The 22,289-nt window shown below is 50.7% G+C and overlaps 1 protein-coding gene across 1 annotated transcript in view; it reads right to left on the bottom strand.

Annotated features, from left to right (window-relative positions):
• The window catches only part of NBEAL2 (neurobeachin like 2), a 176,406-nt gene that overhangs the window by 9,367 nt on the left and 144,750 nt on the right, over window positions 1-22,289 (bottom strand). The window contains exons 39-51 of the mRNA XM_015407333.1: window positions 21,380-21,487; window positions 18,779-18,874; window positions 17,011-17,135; window positions 15,961-16,101; window positions 14,350-14,480; window positions 13,157-13,266; window positions 11,326-11,443; window positions 7,664-7,761; window positions 5,901-6,017; window positions 5,103-5,192; window positions 4,819-4,928; window positions 3,275-3,447; window positions 2,274-2,398 (exon numbers count right to left, since the gene is read on the bottom strand). Of these exons, the coding sequence (XP_015262819.1) occupies window positions 2,274-2,398; window positions 3,275-3,447; window positions 4,819-4,928; window positions 5,103-5,192; window positions 5,901-6,017; window positions 7,664-7,761; window positions 11,326-11,443; window positions 13,157-13,266; window positions 14,350-14,480; window positions 15,961-16,101; window positions 17,011-17,135; window positions 18,779-18,874; window positions 21,380-21,487 (1,542 nt within the window). The remainder of the gene's footprint in view (window positions 1-2,273; window positions 2,399-3,274; window positions 3,448-4,818; window positions 4,929-5,102; window positions 5,193-5,900; window positions 6,018-7,663; window positions 7,762-11,325; window positions 11,444-13,156; window positions 13,267-14,349; window positions 14,481-15,960; window positions 16,102-17,010; window positions 17,136-18,778; window positions 18,875-21,379; window positions 21,488-22,289) is intronic.

Below are 22,289 nucleotides of genomic sequence, written 5' to 3'. Positions count from 1 at the left end.
GGGTAAACAGTGGGAGGGCTCCTGAGGGCACCTGGTATTTCTGGCCACTGTGTGACAACAGAGTGTTGGACTGGATGGGCCACTGGCCTGATCCAACATTGGCGTCTCTTATGTTCTTATGTTCTTAACAGGTGACTCTACTGTGCTTCTCGGTTCCACTCCATCTGAAACTCATCCAGAGATGCCAGGTTGCTCCTTAGGAGCTGCGGTGGCTCAAGTGGTTAAGACGCTGAACTGCAGGCTGTGGAAGGTCGGTAGTTCAGCAGTTCGAGACCCGAGTTGCCGCATGATGGAGTGAGCTCCCGTCTCTAGTTCCCAGGGAATAGCAGCACGGAAGGTGAGCAGTGCCCCCCCCCCCGGACCACCCAGGGAACCATGCTCCTCCCTCAGGGCTTGTAAAATGGAGCTCTTCCGCCGGGCTTTCGGGAGCCGCCGCCACCACCACCGAGGATGAACCACGGATGGCCGAATGGGAGAGGGCCCCGGATTTTGGGAATTGCCCCCAACAGGCTACAGAGCATCAAGCACTGCAAGTCCTGATAAAACGAGCACTGCGAGCTGACTGCGAGCTGAGAACTCTGAATCATGGCTGCGACCATCATAGAATGTTAAGAGTTGTAAGGGGCTCTGCAGGAGCATCGCCGAAAGACAGCCCTACAACCAGTGTTCCCTCTAAGCTGAGTTAGGGTGAGCTAGCTCACAGTTTTTTAGCCTCTGACTCACACATTTTTGCCTTAGCTCAGGAAGGAGGGCTCCAGAGCAAACTAATTTATGCAGAAGCCAAATCACTCACAGCTTTAATGCCAGGAGCTCACCGAGTAGAATTTTTGCTCACAGGACTCCACAGCTTAGAGGGAACATTGCCTACAACATACCCGAGAGATGGTCGTCCAGCCTCCGCTTGAAAACGTCCAGCGAAGGAGCCTCCACCACCTCCCGAGGCAGACTGTTCCACTGCTCAACCACTCTTACAGTTAGGAAATTTCTCCTGATATTTAGCCAGTATCGACTCCCTTGTCATTTCCACCCAATAGATCTTGTCTTGCAATCCGGAGCAAGAGAGAATAGATCTGCTCCATCTTCTACATGACAGCCCTTCAAATACTTGAAGACTGCAATCATGTCCCCTCTAAGCCTTCTCTTTCCCAGGCTAAACATACCCAACTCTTTCAGCCTTTCCTCGTAAGACTTGGATTCCAACCCTCTCACCATCCCGGTTGCCCTCTTCTGGACACGCTCGCGCTTATCAACATCCTTCCTCAAATGTGGTGCCCCAAACTGGACACAGGACTCCAGGTGAGGCCTGACCATAGCAGAATAGAGCGGAATGACCACCTCCCTTGATCTGGACACAATGCTTCTTCTGTGAATGCATCCTAAGATTGCATTAGCTTTCTTCGCAGTCTTATTGCACTACAATTTTTCCAGGAAAACCGGTTGGCTGATGTGTGAAGCAGTATGCTCAGCTGGATAGACCAGTGGTGTGACCCAGCAGGGAATTCTTATGGAGACTCCCTACCGAGAAGGTAAGAAGAGCCCTGCTGGATCAGACCTGTGGACCATCTAGTCCAGCGGACTGTTAGCAGGGGCAGCAAAACAGGGCATGCAGGCTGAGGCCTTCCCTTGATGTTACTCTCGAGCAGTGATTATGCAGAGATCGACGGCCTTGTGCCACCATGGCTAGTAGCCACTTAGAAACTGCCCCCCCCCAATCCAGTCCCCTTTCAAAGCCATCCCTACCAGAATCATAGAATGTTAGAGTTGGTGAGGCCCAGGGGTCATTTCCTGCAGGAGTGCACAGGAGCGGCGCTCCGGCAGTAAAGAGCCCAGGGGGCGGGCGCATGCAACAAGCCCCGCCCCCTGCTCCCAGCAGCCCTCAGTCAGAGCAAGAAGCAGTCAGGTAAGCTGCAGAGCTCCCCCCCAGCCCAAAACAGTCCAGTGGCACCTTTAAGATCAAGTTTCATTTAGGTACAAGCTCTCCCTCCTCTGTGAGGACAGAGCTGCACGTCCCCCCGCCCAATAGCTAGCAATCCAAAAGAGTCCAGTGGAGCCTGAGCGGTGGGTGTTGCCTTCTGACACACTTCCGGTGATATCAGGGGGTGTGGCACATGCAAATAAGTTATGCTAATGAGTTATGCTAATGAGCTCCTGCACCTCTTTTTCTACAAAATGACCCCTGGCTGAGGCCTGACCGTAGCAGAATAGAGCGGAACGACCACCTCCCATGATCTGGACATAATGCTTCTGTTCATGCATCCTAAGACTGCATTTGCTTTTTTCGCAGCCACATCGCCCTGCAGGCTCATGGCTAGCTTGTGGTCAACCAGAACTTTATCTGTGTCACGGCTTCTGTAGAGTGATCTGCTTTTGGGTTTCCAAAGGGCCGCTAGCTGTCTGGCTGTCCAAACCAACAGGAGCCTTGCGGCACTTTAGAGACAAACATTGCTTTATTTCAGCCTTTGCTTTCATGGAGGACAGCCAGTTTCTTTGCTGCAATGGAGAAGTGTAGCTCTAGTCCAAGAGGGTTTATGCTGGAATGAATCTGTTTCTCTCTAAGGAGCCAAAGGACTGCTGCAGAGAACAAGAGGAAGAAGAGGAAGAAGAAGAAGAAGAGGAGGAGGAGAAGGAGGAGATTGGATTTATACCCCGCCCTTCACAATCTCCTTTCCCTTTCCTCTCCCCACAACAGACACCCTGTGAGGTAGGTGGGGCTCTTTGAACGATGATGACGACTAGCGCTTTATTATGGTTTTAGAATGGTTTAAACTGTAATTTTAGGGAGCTGCGGTGGCTCAAGTGGTTAAGACGCTGAACTGCAGGCTGTGGAAGGTCGGTAGTTCAGCTGTTCGAGACCCAAGTGTGCCGCATGACGGAGTGAGCTCCCGTCTCTAGTTCCAGTTCCTGCCAACCTAGCAGTTCGAAAGCAAGAAATTGCAAGTAGATAAATAGGTACCACTTCGGTGGGAAGGTCACAGCGTTCCGTGCGCCTTGGTGTTTAGTCATGCCGGCCACATGACCACGGAAACATCTTCGGACAGCGCTGGCTCTTCGGCTTGGAAACGGAGATGAGCACCTAGAGTCGGATTCGACTGGCTTTCGAGCAAGGGAAACCTTTACCTTTAAATGTAATTTATGTAATGTAATTTATCCGTTTTTACGTAGGCCGCCCTGAGCCGGCTCTGGCTGGGAGGGCGGGGAAGAAATTTGAGAGATAAATAAACACATCAATAAATTAAATAAAACACCTCCCAGCAACCCTGTTCCCCACACCTACCTATGTGCCTGTTGATGTGCCCCACGACCTTCCCTTTGCTCAGCGAGGTGACGCGCAGGCTGCTGTCCCAGTGTCCCCCGCTGAAGAGGAGCTTCCCGTCGTGGGAAATGGCGAGGGTCTTGAAGGACAAGTCCGCCCCAGGCGCAAAGGGGCCGTACAGGTAGCGCTTGGTCCTGGCGTGAGCAAGCAAGGAAGTAGAAAATGCTCCTGTTAGGGCACGGGTCCCCAACGTGGTGCCTGGGGTGCCACGTGCCCACCCCCAACACATTTCCTGGCATCCCCAAGTGTTTTTAGAATGTGGGCGGGGCCAGGTGAGGCTTTCGCTCGGCATGCCTTCTGATTGGCCGTGCGGCCCGAGGCTCACAATTGGATGGCTGCAGGCAAACTCTGTGTATGCAAGGAAGTATTTTAAACAATATGTTCAAGAGAAGAAGAAGAAGAAGAGATTAAATTTATGCCCCGCCCTTCACTACCCGAAGAAGTCTCAGAGCGGCTTACAAACACCTTCCCCTTCCCCTCCCCACAACAGACAACACCCTGTGAGGCAGGTGGGGCTGAGAGAGCTCTTGACAGAAACTGCTCTTTTTCAAGGACAGCTATGACAGAACTACAGCTTGCCCAAGGTCATCCAGCCAGATGCAAGTGGAGGAGTGGGGGAATCAAATCCAGTACTCCCAGATTAGAGTCCGCGCACTTAACCACCACACCAAACTGATTGGATTTCTACCCCGCCCTTCACTACCCAAGGGAGTCTCAGAGTGGCTCGCAAACTCCTTTCCCTTCCCCTCCCCACAACAGACATCCTCTGAGGTAGGTGGGGCTGAGAGAGCTCTTTTGAGGACTGCTTGTGAAAGAACAGCTCCGAAAGAACTTGTGACTGACCCAAGGTCACACCATCAGGTGCAAGTGGAGGAGTGGGGAATCAAACCTGGTTCTCCCAGATTATTCTCCACTGCTCTTAATCACTACACCAAACGGGCTTTCAGTTTAAAAGGCACCCCACTAAACCTGAAATGCCGAAGAGTTACTATTATAGTTATGCGTGAATTCACTTCCAGTTTGGTGAGAGCCAGTCTGGGGTAGTGGTTAAGTGCGTGGACTCTAATCTGGGAGAACCGGGTTTGATTCCCCACTCCTCCACTTGCACCTGATGGTGTGACCTTGGGTCAGTCACAAGTTCTTTCGGAGCTATTCTTTCACAAGCAGTCCTCAAAAGAGCTCTCTCAGCCCCACCTACCTCAGAGGATGTCTGTTGTGGGGAGGGGAAAGGAAAGGAGTCTGTAAGCCGCTCTGAGACTCCTTCGGGTAGTGACGGGCGGGGTATAAATCCCATCTCTTCTCTTCTTCTTCCTGACATTTTGAGGTTGGCCCCGCCTCTTCTGGCAGCCATTTTGTGGTTGCGCCCACCACCCGGTGTTCAGAATTCCACTGACGGCCACAGTCTCGGAAAGGTTGAGGACCCCCATGTCATGGGGCAGAGAGAAGACGGTAAAGGGAGCAAGCGCTTTGGGTGGAGCAGGGTTGGAGAGGGCGGGCCGACTCACTTGGAGTTGGAGACCGTGGGGTCTTTGGTGAAGCTGAAATAATTGGAGATGTTCTTGTCGTAGGGCAGCCAGCCGTGGGTCCCGAGCAGCCCGTTGGCGCTGACAGTGACCTGGAAGGGAGGGGGGGGGGAACGGCGTCAGCTCGTCGGACGGGAGGCATAAAGGCAAACAGAACCTAAGCTTGATGCTCTCCTGGAGCGAGGAGAGGCCACCACCACTCGGCCAACGCGTTTTTCGCTTCAAGGGCTGGGAGGGGAAGACACTGTGAGCGGTAGGGTAGTTACCAGCATGTCGGGAGATCCCTGAGTCATGAAAGAGTGGGCCTGGTTCTTGGGGACCACGGCCTGCACAAGCGGAATCCCATCACTGATGCCCTAGAGAGGGAGGAGGGGAAGGAGAGAGAAGGACACACAGACTTAAGAACCTCAGAAAAGCCCTGCTGGATCAGACCAGGTAGGGTTCACCTAGTCCAGCCTCCCGTCTCACACAGGGGCCAGCCAGTTCCTCTGGAGGGCCAACAACAGGGCAGAGAGGCCAAGGCCTTCCCCTGAGAAGAACTTCAGAAGAGCCCTGCTGGATCAGACCAGGGAGGGTTCACCTAGTCCAGCCTCCCATCTCACACAGGGGCCAACCAGTTCCTCTGGAGGGCCAACAACAGGGCAGAGAGGCCGAGGCCTTCCCCTGAGAAGAACTTCAGAAGACCCCTGCTGGATCAGACCAGTGAGGGTTCATCCAGTCCAGCCTCCCATCTCACACAGGGGCCAGCCAGTTCCTCTCTGGAGGGCCAGCGACAGGGCAGAGAGGCCAAGGCCTTCCCCTGAGAAGAACACCAGAAGAGCCCTGCTGGATCAGACCAGGGAGGGTCCATCTAGTCCAGCCTCCTGTCTCACACAGGGGCCAGCCAGTTCCTCTGGAGGGCCAACAACAGGGCAGACAGGCCAATGCCTTCCCCTGATAAGAACGTCAGAAGAGCCCTGCTGGATCAGACCAGTGGGGGTCCATCTAGTCCAGCCTCCTGTCTCAAACAGGGGCCAGCAGGGGCTAGATGGGTGACGACGGGCACCTTCCCCAACGGACCTTACCTCCACAAAGAAGGATTTGAGCTGACTGAGATTCTCAAACACGTTGGGGGACGTGGTGTCCAACCGAGCGAGTCTCTGCGCGGCGTTTTCGGCTGACAGGCGGGCTGGGTGGGGCTCCTAGAGACGTAAAAAGGGGGACACACACACATGAAGCTGCCTTATACTGAATCAGGGTATTCATCCATCAGTAGCAGTATTGCCTACTCGGACTGACAGCTGTTCTCTAGGGACTCAGACTGAGGTCTTTCCCATCACCTCCTGCCTGGTCCTCTTAGCTGGCGATGCTGGGGATTGAACCTGGGACCTTCTGCATGCCAGGCAGAGGCTCTGCCACTGAGCCACAGCCCCTCTTTACAGCTCTCCAGGGTCTCAGGCTGAGGTCTTTCCCATCACCTCCTGCCTAGTCCTTTTTGACTGGTGCTGCCGGGGATTGAACGCTGGGACCTTCTGCATGCCAAGCAGAGGCTCTGCCACTGAGCCATGACCCCTCCCATAACACAGGATTAAGGGCTGTAATTGGAGCACTGGCTGCTACAGAAACTTTAACTTGGCCCTTGCTGGGAGACTGTTTTTTTTTTTATAAGTATTTGATTCTGAATGACTCGCCTAATTTCCGCCCTGCACGGCCCATGTTCGGAACCAAACGGCGTTGGAGAGGCAAACAGAATTCTCACAACCGATTGTGGGAACACACTAAGAGAAAAGGAGGATTTTTCATAGGCTGGATCTTAGGAAGGTGGTTGTGGGGGTAAAAGGGAGAAGAACGATGTAAGCCAATCGGGGTTCCCCCACTCGGGAGAAAGGCAGGGTACAAATGAATTAAGTAAATAATATTTTGTGTATTTTATTGTACTTTATTATGATTTACATTGTAAGCTGCCTTGAGATCCTATATGGTAGAAATAGAAAGGAGCAAGAGTCCAGTAGCTCCATAAAGACTTAAAAAAATTGTGGTAGGATATCAGCTTTTGTGAGTCACTGCTCACTTCTTCAGATACAGCTAGAACGTGAGTCCATCTGTCCTTATACCTTGGAGAGTGGAGTGGTTTCAGATGCCGAATGACAATAGCAGGTGAATGACAATAGGAGCCGTGATTGGATTAGGTGTGATATGCCAAGGGATAACAGGCGTGGAGAAATCAGCATCGGTAATGAGACAGGAAACCTGAGTCTTGATTCAGTCCAGGAGGATGCATGGTCTTGAGCTTCATTACCAGTTGCAATTCAGCAGTCTCTCTTTCTAATCTTGAAATTCTTTTGTAAGAGAACTGCTACTCTTAGGTCAGCAACGGAATGTTTTGGAAAGTTAAAATGTTCCCTTGCTGATTTTTGAATGTTGTGGTTTCTAATGTTGGACTGATGTCCATTGATTCTTTGTTGTATAAGGTAGAAAGGCAGCTAATAGACATTTTAAATAAATTAAAAATAAAGTAAAATCTCTGGACTATAGCAACGTCAATGGCTGTCTGGGTTATGACTAATGCTCCCTCTAAGCTGTGAAGTCTTGTGAGAAAAAATTCTACTTTGTACTAAAGTTGTGGGCGAGTGATTTGGCTGCTTCATAAATTAGTTTGCTCTGGAGCCGTCCTTCCTGAGCTAAGACAAAAATGCGTGAGGCGGAGTCTAAAAAACTGTGAGCTGGCTCACACTAACTCAGCTTAGAGGGAACACTGTATGCTGCTGCTCTCTGGGCAAGATTTGCACGCAAGATTCTTGTGCTTCTTCCTGACACGCTGTCGGTGGTCCTCGCCAACTCCTCTTACCTTCAGCAGCTGGCACGGGGTCTGACCAAAATTGCTGATAATGCCTTCCAAAGCCTTCCTCTCGGTTTCGTCAGCAATTGCGTCCAAGTCGACTGCCCCTGAAAGGAAAGGAGGAGAGAATGCATATGCTTGACGTGAGTTTTGTTTTGCTCGCGAGTCCCTTCGGTTTCTTCCGTTTTGTTTTTTTCTCTGTTCAGCCTGTGTTTTGCTCCCTCTAAAGGCCGACTTGATATTACACCAATTTATGTCAGACATAAACCACTGTAATATCGAATCGGCCACTAGGGGGGGCAAAACATATGCAGAACGGACCCCCCCCCTGAAAAAACAGGGACTCGCAAGTGAGGAAAGTAAGAAAGCAGGTAAGCCCAAAGTCTTTCCTCCACTGTCTTAAGTAGATACATTTGCATGTGGTATTCTTGGGTTTCCACTCTTCATTCTACAATCTCAGCATTATTTGGTTTTACCCGTAACTTTGCTGTCAGATTCGAGTGCTGTTCTCCTACCTAGCAATCCAGTTACTGATCGACTGATGTCATCATACTTTGTAATCTGCTTATTGATTGACTGAGAAGTTCCCCCCCCCACACATTTTATTTAGTTTTTCCACACAGTTACAGCCCAGTGTTTTACGTATATACCTTTTGTCCATTTTTTCTTCCTTTCTTTTAACCATCCATAAACTCTAGACCATCTATCTTTAAATACATTTTTATCTTTACCATGTAATATCATTGTTAGACTATCCATTTCCGCTACTTCTAACAGTTTGTATTCTAACTCTTGCTTTGTAGGCAGTTTACTTGACTTCCAATATTTAGCAATTAAAATTCTTGCTGCCGTTACAATATATGTCAGCAAATATTTTTCATTTGTACTTAAATTGCCTGGCATCATATTCAATAAATATACTTCTGGAGTTAGATCTAGATGAATAGTTAATATTTCTACTATTAATTTTTGAACCTCTTTCCAAAACGTATATATCTTTTCACAGTTCCACCACATGTGTATAAATGAACCCACATTATCTCTGCATCTCCAACAATTCTTGGACAGATTAGAGGAACATTTTGCCACCCTATCTGGTGACCAGTACCATCTATAGTACATTTTGATAATATTTTCTTTATAGGATGTGGCTTTCAAGAATTTAATTGACCTCCATGTTTTATTCCAATCTTCTCTTGGTGTATCATGACCCAAATCCTGCATCCATTTTAGCATTACTTTTTTGGTATTTTCTTCTGCTGTGAGGTCCTCTAGGAAAAAAATTATATAACTTTTGAATTGCTTTGTCGCTCGTTGAGAGCCATATTTTATCAAGTTCGTTTTTGTTTCTGTAAAATCCCCATTTTTTACCTTTGCTAAATCTAGATATTAATTGGTTTGTCTCCCATATTGTTAAATTAATGTCTTTTTGTATTGCTTCGACGTCTTTAAGATTGTTATTTTCGTCTAATAAATTTTCATATGGTTGGATTTTTTCTTTGGTTAACATTGTTGGCATAATAAACGCTTCCAACGGTGAGACCCATTTAGGTGTTTTGTTATAAAATTTCTCCCTTATTTTCTTCCATACTTTGACTGAGAAGTTTTTATGGTATTTGGAGGTCCATTTATTCAAAGGTCCCTATTTAGCAGGGATCGACCCTTCTTTCTGGCACCTGCCCCTGGTCAGTGTTTGCCTCTCACTTGCCTTTGGGGCTGCGGTGGGTAAGAGGTTAAGATGCTGAGCTGCAGACCGGAAGGTCTGTAGTTTGGCAGTTTGAGACCCGAGTGCCGGGTGATGGAGTGAGCTCCCGTCTCTGGCCCCAGCTCATGCCAACCTAGCAGTTCGAAAGCAGGAAATTGCAAGTGGATAAATAGGTATCGCTTCGGTGGGAAGGTAACAGCGTTCTATGTGCCTCGGCATTTAGTCATAAGAACATAAGAGACGCCAATGTTGGATCAAGTCAATGGCCCATCCAGTCCAACACTCTGTGTCACACAGTGGCCTGAAATATCAGTGCCATCAGGAGGTCCACCAGTGGGGTCATGCTAGCACATGACCACGAAAACTTCTTCGGACAGCGGTGGCTCTTCGGCTTGGAAACGGAGATGAGCACCGCCCCCTAGAGTCGGATTCGACTAGCTTTTGAGCCAGGGAAACCTTTACCTTTACCTTGCCTTTGGGGGAGACCTTGATCGCCTGCACACCGGCTCCCCTTTCTCCCACTGGTCAAACGATGCTGGGTGTGTTTGAGTTCTTGTGAAAGTAATTGCCAGACCACGGTGAGATTAAATGTTCAGATAAAACATTTCAAGAGACGAGGGGAATGAAGGAAACTCATAGTCATTTTGCTAACATGCTTGCATCCAAGTAAAAAGTGGAGATTGACAGTATGGAAAAACTAACAAAAGACCAGAAACCCATGAATATAATAACAAAGAACGTATAAAAATAACTAAATTTTGTTATCAAATGTTCCAATCTGAATGAAGAATATTATACGAAGTCTCTCTGGTGTCAGTTCAATCTTGAAAACACCTCCCAGTCAGTGTTCCCTCTAAGCTGAGTTAGTGTGAGTCAGCTCACAGTTTTTTAGCCTCCGGCTCACACATTTTTTTCCTAGCTCAGGAAGGATGGCTCCAGAACAAACTACATTATGCAGTAGCCCAATTGTTCACTCACAACTTTAATGCAAGTAGCTCACAAAGTAGAATTTTTGTTCACAAGACTCCACAGCTTAGAGGGAACATTGCTCCTAGTCCCAAGAAAGCAATAAAGTCCGATGTCGATGGAGACAAGGTGATCCTGTTAACGGGGCACCCGTAATATCCCGTTTCCACCGTTCTTCTTCAGAAACAGTTACCGCGACCGAACACAATCAACCCATATTGCATTTAATCTTCCTGCTTCCTAGTTTGGTCCGATAAAACAGCTCCCAAATTTTCACAGAATTTGAGTCCAGCGGCACCTCGGAGACCAGCAAGATTTTCGGGCACGAAAGTCCAAGAGTCGAAACGCCCTTCGTCAGATACGTCCCTTTGGCAGACTCTCAAAAGCTCACCCCGGAAATCTTGTTGGTCTCTTGGTGCAACTGGACTCAAAGCAACCTTTTCTTATTGAAGCCCAAGGCAACTAGAAGCATATATATAAAAAAAAACATCCGTAAGATGCAAGCTGGTGAAGAGAGCCAGACTGGGATTTGGGAGTAAAAGTTTTCCCTGGCTCGAAAGCCAGTCAAATCCGACTCTAGGGGGCGGTGCTCATCTCCATTTCCAAGCTGAAGAGCCAGCGCTGTCCGAAGACTACTCCATGGTCATGTGGCCGGCATGACTAAACACCAAGGCGCACGGAACGCTGTTGCCTTCCCACCGAAGCGGTACCTATTTATCTACTTGCAATTTCTTGCTTTCGAACGGCTAGGTTGGCAGGAGCTGGGGCCAGAGACGGGAGCTCACTTCGTCATGCGGCGCACTCGGGTCGTGAACTGCCGAACGACTGACCTTCCATCCTGCACTTTCAAAGTCTTAACCACTTGAGCCACCACTTGGGAGGCCCAGGTTCGAATCCCCACTTTGTTACAAAGCTCAGACCAGGCACTCCCCTGCCCCAGCTGAGTCGTATAATATGGTGGAAGGGATTCACAGCGCAGGTAAAACACTCGCCGTCTCACCTTCATAGGTGCAGTAATAGAAGACGTTCAGCGCCTCCACGGCTGCTGGGCCTCTCTGCTTGTACCCAAAGATGAGATCGATCCATTCGTGGAGATGGGCGGAGACGTACTCCGATTCCTACCGGAGACACGAGGCAGGATGTGATGTCAGCCACACTCGGGTCAGCCCACCTTCCCAATCCCCAAACCGATATGTGTGCATGTGCGTGTGTGTAAAGTGAGGTCAAGTAGCAGCCGAATTAGGGTGACCCCAGAGAGGGGCTCTCCGGGCCAGCGAGAAGCAGGGGTGGTTGGCCACTTCTTCTGCAGTCTCCTTTCCGCGTTCCAACCCTGGTTAGCTTCCGAGATCCAATTAGATTGGCCTATACACCGTGCACCCCTCCCCCAAATAGATGCACTCAGGGGTCATTCCCTGCAGGAGCGCACAGGAGCGGAGCTCCGGCAGTAAAGAGCCCAGGGGGCGGGCACATGCAACAAGCCCCGCCCCCTGCTCCCAGCAGCCCTCAGTCAGAGCAAGAAGCAGCCAGGTAAGTTGCAGAGCCCCCCCCCCAGCCCCCCGTTCCAAAACAGTCCAGTGGCACCTTTGAGACCAAGTTTTATTCAGGTACAAGCTCTCCCTCCTCTGCGAGGACAGATCTGCACGTTCCCCCCCCCCAATAGCTAGCAATCCAAAACAGTCCAGAGGAGCCTGAGTGGTGGGCGCTGCCTTCTGACACACTTCCGGGGATGTCAGGGGGCGTGGCATATGCTAATGAGTTATGCTAATGAGTTAAGCTAATGAGCTCCTGCACCTCTTTTCCTACAAAATGGCCCCTGGATGCAGTCTTACAAGAAAGCGGAACTTAGAGCTGGAGTAAATCCCCTCTCCGATCTGACTCTCCAAGGGACAAAAAATGGGGACTGCACAATTCTGGTAGCCCACTCTGGGAGAGAGAGAGAGAGAAAATGCCTGGGTTGGTGGCTTATCGCTGCTAAAAGCGGCGTTGTTCTCTGTTGCCCCAGAAGGTCGGACCAGAACCAAAGGGTTGAAATCAAATCAGAAGAGTTTCTGGCTAAACGTGAGGAATAACTTCTGGACAGTCGGAGCAGTTCCCCAGCGGAACGGGCTTCCTCGGGAGGTGGTGGGCTCTCCTTCTTGGGAGGTTTTCAAGCAGAGGCCGGATGGCCATCTGACAGCAATGTGGATTCTGTGAACTTAGGTAGATCATGAGAGGGAGGGCAGGAAGGGCTGCCTCAGTGCTTAGTTCTTGTGGCCCTTTCTTACACCCCCAGGGAAATGCCGATCACCACTTTGAGGTCAGGAAGCAATTTTCTCTCCAGGACAGTCTGGCTGAGTTCCTGGAGGGTTTTTTTGTCACCTTCTGGGAATGGAGCAGGGGTCACTGAGGTGTGTGGAGGGGGAGGTATTTGTGAAAAGAAGAAGAAGAAGAAGAAGAAGAAGAAGAAGAAGAAGAAGAAGAAGAAGAAGAAGAAGAAGAAGAGGAGGAGGAGGAGGAGGAGGAGGAGGAGGAGATTGGATGTATACCCCGCCCTTCACTACCCAAAGGTGTCTCAGAGCGGCTTACAAACTCCTTTCCCTTCCCCTCCCCACAACAGACAACCTGGGAAGTAGGTGGGGCTGAGAGAACTCTGACACAAACTGCTCTTTTTCAAGGACAGCTGTGCCAGAGCTTGTGACTGACCCAAGGTCACATCAGCAGGTGCAAGTGGAGGAGTGGGGACTCAAACCCGGTTCTCCCAGATTAGAGTCCGCACACTGAACCACTTCCATGGATAAAATCTTAACTCAGACATCTACGGCCATGCCACGAGTGGGGTTACCCCTCCTTACCAGAGCATGCCTGTGCTTGCGGATGAAGTCCTCGGGGGACTTTGCCCACCGGGGGAGGACCACGTCCCCCACCTTGTCATTCGACAGCTGAAGACAGCCCAGATCAAAACCTACAAGAGAATTAGAGGTAGCCACTCAATGCGCTGGACCCAAACCAGATCTCTCTCTTCACCGTTGTCCCATCACGGAGGCATTTCCAAATTGCATGGCCACGCGACGTATAATCGATTTGTGAAACTCACAGCTGCCTTCGACGGACTCAGACCGTTAGTCTAAGAAGATCAGCCTTCTCTACTCAGACCGGCAGTGGCTCTCCAGGATCTCAGGCGGAGGACTTTCACATCGCCTACTGCCTGGTCCTTTTTAACTGGAGGTGCCGGGGATCGAACCTGGGATCTTTCTGCATACCAAGCAGGTGCTCTGCCACTAAGCCATGGCCCCTCTTTATAGCTCTCCAGGGTCTCAGGCGGAGGTCTTTCCCAACCCTCCTACCCGGTCCTTTTCACTGGAGATGCCGGGGATTGAACCTGGGACCTTCTGCATGCCAAGCAGATGCTTTACCATAGAGCCACGGCCCCTCCTTTGAACGGAACTCTCACTGAACTAGACCCTTGGTCCATCATAATCATTATCACCTACTCAGACTGGCAACAGCTCTCCAGGGTCTCAGGCTGAAGTCTTTCACATCACCTACTCCCTGGTTCTTTTAACTGGAGATACTGGGGATTGAACCGGGGACCTTCTGCAGGCCAAGCACAGGCTCTACCACTGAGCCACGGCTCCCTGTCACAGAACCCATTTTGAAGAAAGACATGTAGGCAGTGTTCACTCTGAGCTTAGTCAGTGTGAGCCAGCTCACAGTTCTTTAGCCTCCGGCTCACACATTTTTGTCTTCGCTCAGGAAGAAGGGCTCCAGAGCAAACTGGACCCCCGTGCAGTAGCCAAATCACTCACAACTTGAACACCGGTAGCTCACAAAGTAGAATTTTTGTCCACAAGACTCCACAGCTTAGAGGGAGCCTTTCATGTAGGGTAGGTTTGTCAACGGCCATGAAGTACAGAGAGCGGGTTCCACATCTGGGAGACGGGATACTTCCAGGCACAGAGGATGCCCGCCAGCATTGGACTATACGAGGGGTGGACACTGCCCTTGGCCGCCCGCCTGACCCGGCCTAGCATTTCGACCTCCTTACCGTTCTGGTTCTCCAGGAAGTCCGTGAAGTAGAAGAATTCCGGGATTAACTCCTTAACGTCCACGGGGTTTTCCATGCGGGCTTGCCACGCCGCGGGGACGGAGTGGAACTGGCGGTCAGAGCAGTCAAACCTGATGGCGGACACAACGAGTCAAGGTGCCGGCCCTCAGTTAACTGTCAGAGGACTGTTTACGAGGGATGCATCCTTTCATACTTAATGGGGGTGGGAATGGAGGTGCCAAACTCGCCGGGCATATTACAGCTCGTTCGCCATAGCAACCGAGGAGGGGGTGTGGGAGAGTGTGAACCTGAAATACTTTCGCTTTGGCCAGGTTGCTTTGAAGTAGCATGCATCCTTATCACCGCTGAGAACCCAGGGGTCCTTGGGTCTCAGCTTTCACAGTTCGGCTTCATTTTCCATATTGGGGGGGGAAGCATAGTAAGGGGGGGTTGCTGGCCGTTGCTTTTGGTGGGTGGAATACCAAGGGATGATTGGTCCTGGGTCTTTTAGGGCCCCTGCTCAAACCTTGTATATTTCTTGCTTTTGCGCCTTTAACCTCAGTTCTGACACAGCCAGTGTCCAGTATGGATACTATCAATGTCTCAATAAACCTATCATTCTCCAGAGTGGATGTTGTTGGGGACTGATTTACCCAGGAGTCTGACAGTAGGTATGTCAGAAGCTGTCCGTTTGTAGCATCTGCCCACGTACTGGGTCTTAGAGCGGGGGTTCCCTAACCTTTTTGAGCCTCCAGGCATCGCTGGAATCCTGATATAGCATGGTGGATGCAGGCACAAAATGGCTGCCTCAGCTGACCTTTAGCCGCACAGGGAAGTTCCCTCTGCTGTGGTGGCAGCGGCTACCAAAGCATCCTCTCAAAAAGATCTGCGCCGCCAATCAGAACTCCAGCGGCCAATCAGAAGTCTTGTTAGGCAATAGCCACACCTACTTCCAAAAACACTTTGCGGGTGCCATAAAAGGTTGTGGAGGGTGCCACGGTGCCCAGGAGCACAATGTTGGGGACCCGTCTTAGTCAAATCAGTTTCCCTAGTTCCACACTCGGTTGCTGATGACCGTCCCAAAGCCAGTCGCTGCAGATGACCCGGTGTCTCCCTCCCTCTCCACAAAATGGGTAGAAACTTGTTCTCCCAGCTTGTCTTGATTCTTCTTTTAATGAGGAAAACGGCCGAGTGAGGAAAGACATCAGCAGAACGCTGTGAAAATTGCCTCAGATTCCCAGCATCCATACATAAGAAGAAGAAGAGATTGGATTTATACCTCGCCCTTCAATCGGGGTCTCAGAGGGGCTTACAAACTCCTTCCCCTTCCCCTCCCCACAACAGACACCCTGTGAGGCAGGTGGGACTGAGAGAGCTCTTTCAAGAACTGCCCTTGAGAGAATAGCTCTGATAGAACTACGGCTTGCCCAAGGTCATCCAGCAGCTGCAAGCGGAGGAGTGGGGAATCAAACCCGGTTCTCCGAGATCACAGTCCGCGCACTCAACCACAATACCCAACTGGCTCTCCATGATGAGAAATAAATGATGACGAAAACCTCAACCACGTTGCTCCTGGACAGTCCCCCGCTGGGCCTGCCCCCTTCTGCTCACCTCCCGCTTTGCAGCTGGATGTGGAGGGTCGTGAATGGCTCGGTGCGAATCAGGTAGTGCATGACGCCGGCCGCGTTGGAGTAGTGAGTACCGTAGTGGAACTTGTCGATCATGCCTGTGGGGTCCTCGAAGCTCTCGTACCTGAGGAAACGGAGGGGGAACGAGAATGAAAGGACAGCCTGGGCCTTGGGATGGGATGCAGAGTAGCACCCAGCACCACAAGAACATCAGAGGAGCCCTGCTGGATCAGACCAGGGAGGGTCCATCCAGTCCAGCCTCCTGTCTCACACAGTGGCCAACCAGTTCCTCCGGAGGGCCAAGAACAGGGCAGGGAGGCCGAGGCCTTCTCCTGAGAAGAACCTCAGAAGAGCCCTGCTGGGTCCGACCAGGGAGGGTCCATCCAGTCCAGCCTCCTGTCTCACACAGTGGCCAACCAGTTCCTCCGGAGGGCCAAGAACAGGGCAGGGAGGCCGAGGCCTTCTCCTGAGAAGAACCTCAGAAGAGCCCTGCTGGGTCCGACCAGGGAGGGTCCATCCAGTCCAGCCTCCTGTCTCACACAGTGGCCAACCAGTTCCTCCGGAGGGCCAAGAACAGGGCAGGGAGGCCGAGGCCTTCTCCTGAGAAGAACCTCAGAAGAGCCCTGCTGGGTCCGACCAGGGAGGGTCCATCCAGTCCAGCCTCCTGTCTCACACAGTGGCCAACCAGTTCCTCCGGAGGGCCAAGAACAGGGCAGGGAGGCCGAGGCCTTCTCCTGAGAAGAACCTCAGAAGAGCCCTGCTGGGTCCGACCAGGGAGGGTCCATCCAGTCCAGCCTCCTGTCTCACACAGTGGCCAACCAGTTCCTCCGGAGGGCCAAGAACAGGGCAGGGAGGCCGAGGCCTTCTCCTGAGAAGAACCTCAGAAGAGCCCTGCTGGGTCCGACCAGGGAGGGTCCATCCAGTCCAGCCTCCTGTCTCCCACAGGGGCCAGCCAGCTCCTCTGGAGGGCCAACGACGGGGCATCAAGGAAGGCAGGAACCTGACTCCTCCCCCAAAGAAACATGACGCTCACTTCTCTTTGACATCCTTGGCGTGCCTCTCGTTGGCCACCCCAATGGGCTTGGAAAGATCCCGGAACACAGCGGGGTTGCTGAGATCCAGCGTCTCCGAGACGTAATCCTTCAGGATCCATGGAAACTGGACAGGGACAGAGAGAGAGAGAGAGAAAACAACCCTGGATTTATCTTCTTTCTTTTCTTCCCTTCACATTTGTGTGTTTGTGTGTCCGTATCTTTAAGCTGTGTTGACCTCTGATGACTCCTACTGGCACATGGAGGATGTTCAGAGAAGTGGCTGGGTAGACTGCCTCTGCATCCCGACCCTGGTATTCTCTGGAGGTCTCCCATCCAAATACTTGCCAGGGTCAGCCCTGCTTAGCTTCTGAGATAGAGAGAAAAAACACGGTCATCTAGATGAGATTACTGCAGCTAGATTTGACTGCTGCAATGTGCTCCGCGTGGGGCTGCCCCTTGAAGACTGTTTGGAAGCTACAGCTGCTACAGAAGGCAGAGGCCAGAGTGTTGACTGGAGTGGGCTGTAGGAACCGTGTATTGCTCCAGTCTTGTGCCATCCACACTGGCTTCCAATTTGCTTCCAGGCTTAATTACAGGTGCTGGTCTCTATATACTATTAGGCATGTGTGGCCCCCAACTGTGGATAGCTAAATCTGTGGATCGGTACCACATGGACGCTAAAGGATTTTATGCAAACTTGGGGGACCCCATAGCTTTGCAGAAAAATCCCAAATCTTAACAAAAATATCATGGGGGATTGCGTCCCTCTATTGGTGTCTTTTGCCAGTGGGTGAAGAGGTCCATCAGTGGCTGTTAGCCACAAGGTATAGATGGGACACTCTGTCTGGGGCAGTGTTGCTCTGTCTTCTTGGTGCTTGGGGGGTAACAGTGGGAGGGCTTCTGGAGTTCTGGCCCCGCTGGTGGACCTCCTGGTGGCACCTGGTATTTTTGGCCACTGTGTGACACAGAGTGTTGGACTGGATGGGCCACTGGCCTGATCCAACACTGGCTTCTCTTATGTTCTTATGTCTTATGTCTGGGGCAGGGATGCTCTGTATTCTTGACACTTGGGGGAGGGTAAACAGTGGGAGGGGTTCTGGAGTTCTTGCCTGGCTGGTGGACCTCCTGATGGCACTGGGTTTTTTTGGCCACACTGTCATACAGAGTGTTGGACTGGATGGGACGTTGGCCTGATCCAACACAGCTTTTCTTCTTATGTTTTTTTGTTTTGATCGGTATACCCCCAGTAATGGCAACTGGCCCTCCTTCCAGTGTCGTTTGCTTATGTTTTAATTAAATTATTTTATAATCTCAACTCTATCTTTAATGCTTTGAATGTTTTAAATGTTTTGGTGTAGTGGTTAAGTGTGCGGACTCTAATCTGGGAGAACCCCGGTTTGATTCCCCACTCCTCCACTTCCACCTGCTGGCTGGCCTTGGGCAAGCCATAGTTCTGATAAGAGCTGTTCTTGGGGAAAAAGAGCCGTTTCTGTCCAGAGCTCTCTCAGCCCCACCCACCTCACAGGGTGTCTGTTGTGGGGAGGGGAAGGGAAAGGAGTTTGTCAGCTGCTCTGAGACTCCTTCGGGTAGTGAAGGGCGGGGTATAAATCCAATCTCTTATTATTATTATTATGTTCACCACCTGACGGAGCCTGATGCGCGGGACAGGCGGCACAAAAATGTTTTAAATAACGTCCAGAAAGGAAGCTGGCTCAATCCGGCCTTGAGTGTCTAGTGGAAGGGGACTCCCGTCTCAAAAGCACTTACCACAGGATACTGGGAGAGATCGTTGTAGGTGCGGCCCGCGATGGTGTTGAGCTGCATGAGGTACTCGAAGTTGGAGATCTCCCGGTAGACCCATTTCTGAAAGAGAGGAAAAGATCCCTTGACAGATCTGGTGTCGGGTGGAGGAGGCAGTCTCCAAGGGATGGTGGGTCACGGAGACTTCTTCAGGTGTCCGATAAGGTCTTGCCAGTTCTGCAAAAGGGCCTCAAATAAAGGGCAGGTTCCTGAGAAAACCCGTTGGCCGTGAGCCATTAAAATCATGGAGATATTGCAAGGTCCGATCCTGAGGCCAGTTTGGTGTCGTGGTGAAGTGCGCGGACTCTAATCTGGAAGAACCGGGTTTGACTCCCCACTCCTCCACTTGCACCTGGCTGGATGACCTTGGGCCAAGCCATAGTTCTGATAAGAGCTGTTCTTGAAAAAGAGCAATTTCTGTCAAGAGCTCTCTCAGCTCCACCTACCTCACAGGGTGTCTGTTGTGGGGAGGGGGAGGGAAAGGAGATTGTAAGCCACTCTGAGACACCTTTGGGTAGTTGAAGGGCGGGGTATAAATCCAATCAGTTTGGTGCAGTGGTTAAGTGGACAGACTCTAAAGAACCAGGTTTGATTCCCCACTCCTCCACTTGCACCTGGCTGGATTGCCTTGGGCCAGTCACAAGTTCTCTCAGATCTGTCCTTGAAAAAGAGCAGTTTCTGTCAGAGCTCTCTCAGCCCCACCTCCCTCCCAGGGTGTCTGTTGTGGGGAGGGGAAAGGAAATGAAATTGTAAGCTGGTCTGAGACACCTTTGGGTAGTTGAAGGGCGGGGTATAAATCCAATCAGTTTGGTGCAGTGGTTAAGTGGACAGACTCTAAAGAATCGGGCTTGATTCCCCACTCCTCCACATGCACCTGCTGGATGACCTTGGGCAAGCCATAGTTCTGTCAGAGCTGTCCTTGAAAAAGAGCAGTTTCTGTCAAGAGGTCTCTCAGACCCGCCTACCTCACAGGGTGTCTGTTGTGGGGAGGGGAAGGGAAAGGAGTTTATAAGCCGCTTTGAGACACCTTTGGGTAGTGAAGGGCGGGGTATAAATCCAATCAGTTTGGTGCAGTGGTTAAGTGCAAAGACTCTAATCTGGGAGAACCTGGTTTGATTCCCTATTCCTCCACTTGCAGCTGCTGGATGACCTTGGGCAAGCCGTAGTTCTGGCACAGCTGTTTGAAAAAGAGCAGTTTCTGTCAGAGCTCTCTCAGCCCCACCTGCCTCACAGGGTGTTTGTTGTGGGGAGGGGAAGGGAAGGGAAAGGGGATTGTAAACCACTCTGAGACTCCTTCGGGTAGTGAAGGGTGGGGTATCAATCCAATCTCCTTCTCTTCTTCTTCTAATTTCTAAAGCAAATGACAGCTGCAGAACCCCTTTGACGCACGTCCAGATGCTGACTGGAAACCGTGTCTGCTAGTTGCCTAGCTTTGGGGAGGGGAGGAAACTGCTCTGTTCTTAGGAATGAGGGAAATGTATTCTGCACATGGCCAAGGGCTCCTCTCTTTAGCTCACAGCTTCGCCCAGAAATATGTTCGCACCTGGCTCACACCCAGCGAAAGTTGACTGCTCCAAATTTAGCACTCGCTCTCAGTTGTTGTAGATTTTCCGAGTTGTATGGCCATGGTCTTGGCATTGTAGGACCTGACATTTTGCCAGTAGCGTGACTGGCATCCTCAGAGGTATAACACAGAAAGATGGAGGACTCTCTGTGTCAAGGTGAGACGAAAATGGTAGGCAGGTAATTTATATCAGAAAGGTGGGGTAGGGCTGAGTCATTATCTTATAGGAGTTCCCCAGGCTGCGAACATGCTAATGGAGGAGCTTTCCTGAGGAGGTTCTTTTGTATATGGATTGTTTCCTGAGAAGATTTCCTGAGGAGGTTCTTTTGCATGTGGATTCTACTCTTATCTGTAGTGCTATTGTCAGTTGTAGAGCCTTGTGTGTTTTTCAGGACAGGAAATCAGGCCCTATTTATTTTTAAACTCTCTTCTTCCCTGTTGAAATCGTGTTTATGCTTATGAATTTCAATGGCTTCCCTGTGTAATCTGACATGGTAATTGGATGTGTTGTCCAGCCTTTCAGTGTCTTGGAACAAAATACTGTGTCCTTTTTGAGTTAGGCTATTTTTCAGGTCGGCCAAGCAGTAGATCTAAATCACCTGCCTACCATGTTTCTTCTCACCTTGACACAGAGAGTACTTCATCTTTCTGTGTTATACCTCTGAGGATGCCAGTCACAGCTGCTGGCGAAACATCCGGTCCTACAAGGCCAAGACCACAGCCACGCAACCCGGAAAATCTACAGCAACTAATGAACTCCAGCCGTGAAAGCCTTCCACAACATATTCTCTCTCAACTTATTTCAAGAACTCCACAGTTGATCAGGTACCCCCTTTCCTCTCTGTTCAGATTTCCCTGAATGTCTGATGACTGCTGGGATTTTCCCAAGCCCAGTTGCTCTGGCTCCACCCCATCCCTCATTACTACCAAAACATCAAAGTTATAATATGGGTGGGCTGGCGAGAGTTTTGGCTGCCACGGAAAGAATATGTGGAATTAAGCACCTGAGTCAAGCCGGAGGCCTTCAGTGACTCCTGAGGAGAACGGCTGCCGTAATAGATCTGGTTCAGGGGTCGCAGGCCGAGGATGGAAGAATACACATTGTTCCTAACCTGCAGGGGGCAAACCGGTAGGGAGTCAGGAGGCAAACTTCCCCAAGAAAGCATCCTGTAACCCCAAAATCACAAGTACATTAAATGCATCTTCGGCACGCCCTCTTCTCCCTCCCTCCCCCTTTCTTTTTGGTTTGTTTTTTAAACACCCAGTCTGAAGAACAGTCCTAGAGAACTCTAAAGCTTGCCCACTGTTTTTCAGGCGGGCAGCCATTTTCGTCTGCGGCAGAAGAGCTGGGTTCGAATCCAGGAGCACCTTAAAGACCGACAAGGTTTCCGCAGTATAAGCCGAGGGCCAACAACCTTTTTTTGAGCCTACAGGCACCTTTGGAATTCTGACACAGGGTGGTAGGCACAATCACAAAATGGCTGCCACGAGAGGTGGAGCCGACTACAAAATGGCTGCCACAAGAGGTGGAGCTGACTACAAAATGGCTGCCACGAGAGGTGGAGCCAACTACAAAATGGCTGCCACGAGAGGTGGAGCCAACTACAAAATGTCAGGGAGGGAAGTTGTGCATAACTCTAACATTAATTCTTCAACAGATTTCCAATGGCCAATCAGAAGCCCTGCTGAGCTTCCAATGGCCAATCAGAAGCCCTGCTGGGCAAAACTCACCTGGCCCTGCCCACTTTCTAAAAACATGTGACAGAGGCCAGGAAAGGTGTTGGTGGGCACCAGGTCGGGGAACCCTGATATAAGCTTCAAAAGTTCAAACTTCCTCTTTTTCTTGGTCATTTTGGTTGGTCTCCGCCCGGCTTTTGTTTTTGGGTCTTGCTTCAGGACCGACAGAACCCCCAA

This window comes from Gekko japonicus, unplaced genomic scaffold, assembly GCF_001447785.1.
Source record: "Gekko japonicus isolate JY-2015 unplaced genomic scaffold, Gekko_japonicus_V1.1 scaffold2770, whole genome shotgun sequence".
In the NCBI taxonomy this organism is placed as follows: domain Eukaryota; kingdom Metazoa; phylum Chordata; class Lepidosauria; order Squamata; family Gekkonidae; genus Gekko; species Gekko japonicus.
The sequence above is the reverse complement of the archived record's forward strand: the minus strand, read 5'-3'. Positions and strand labels throughout refer to the sequence as shown.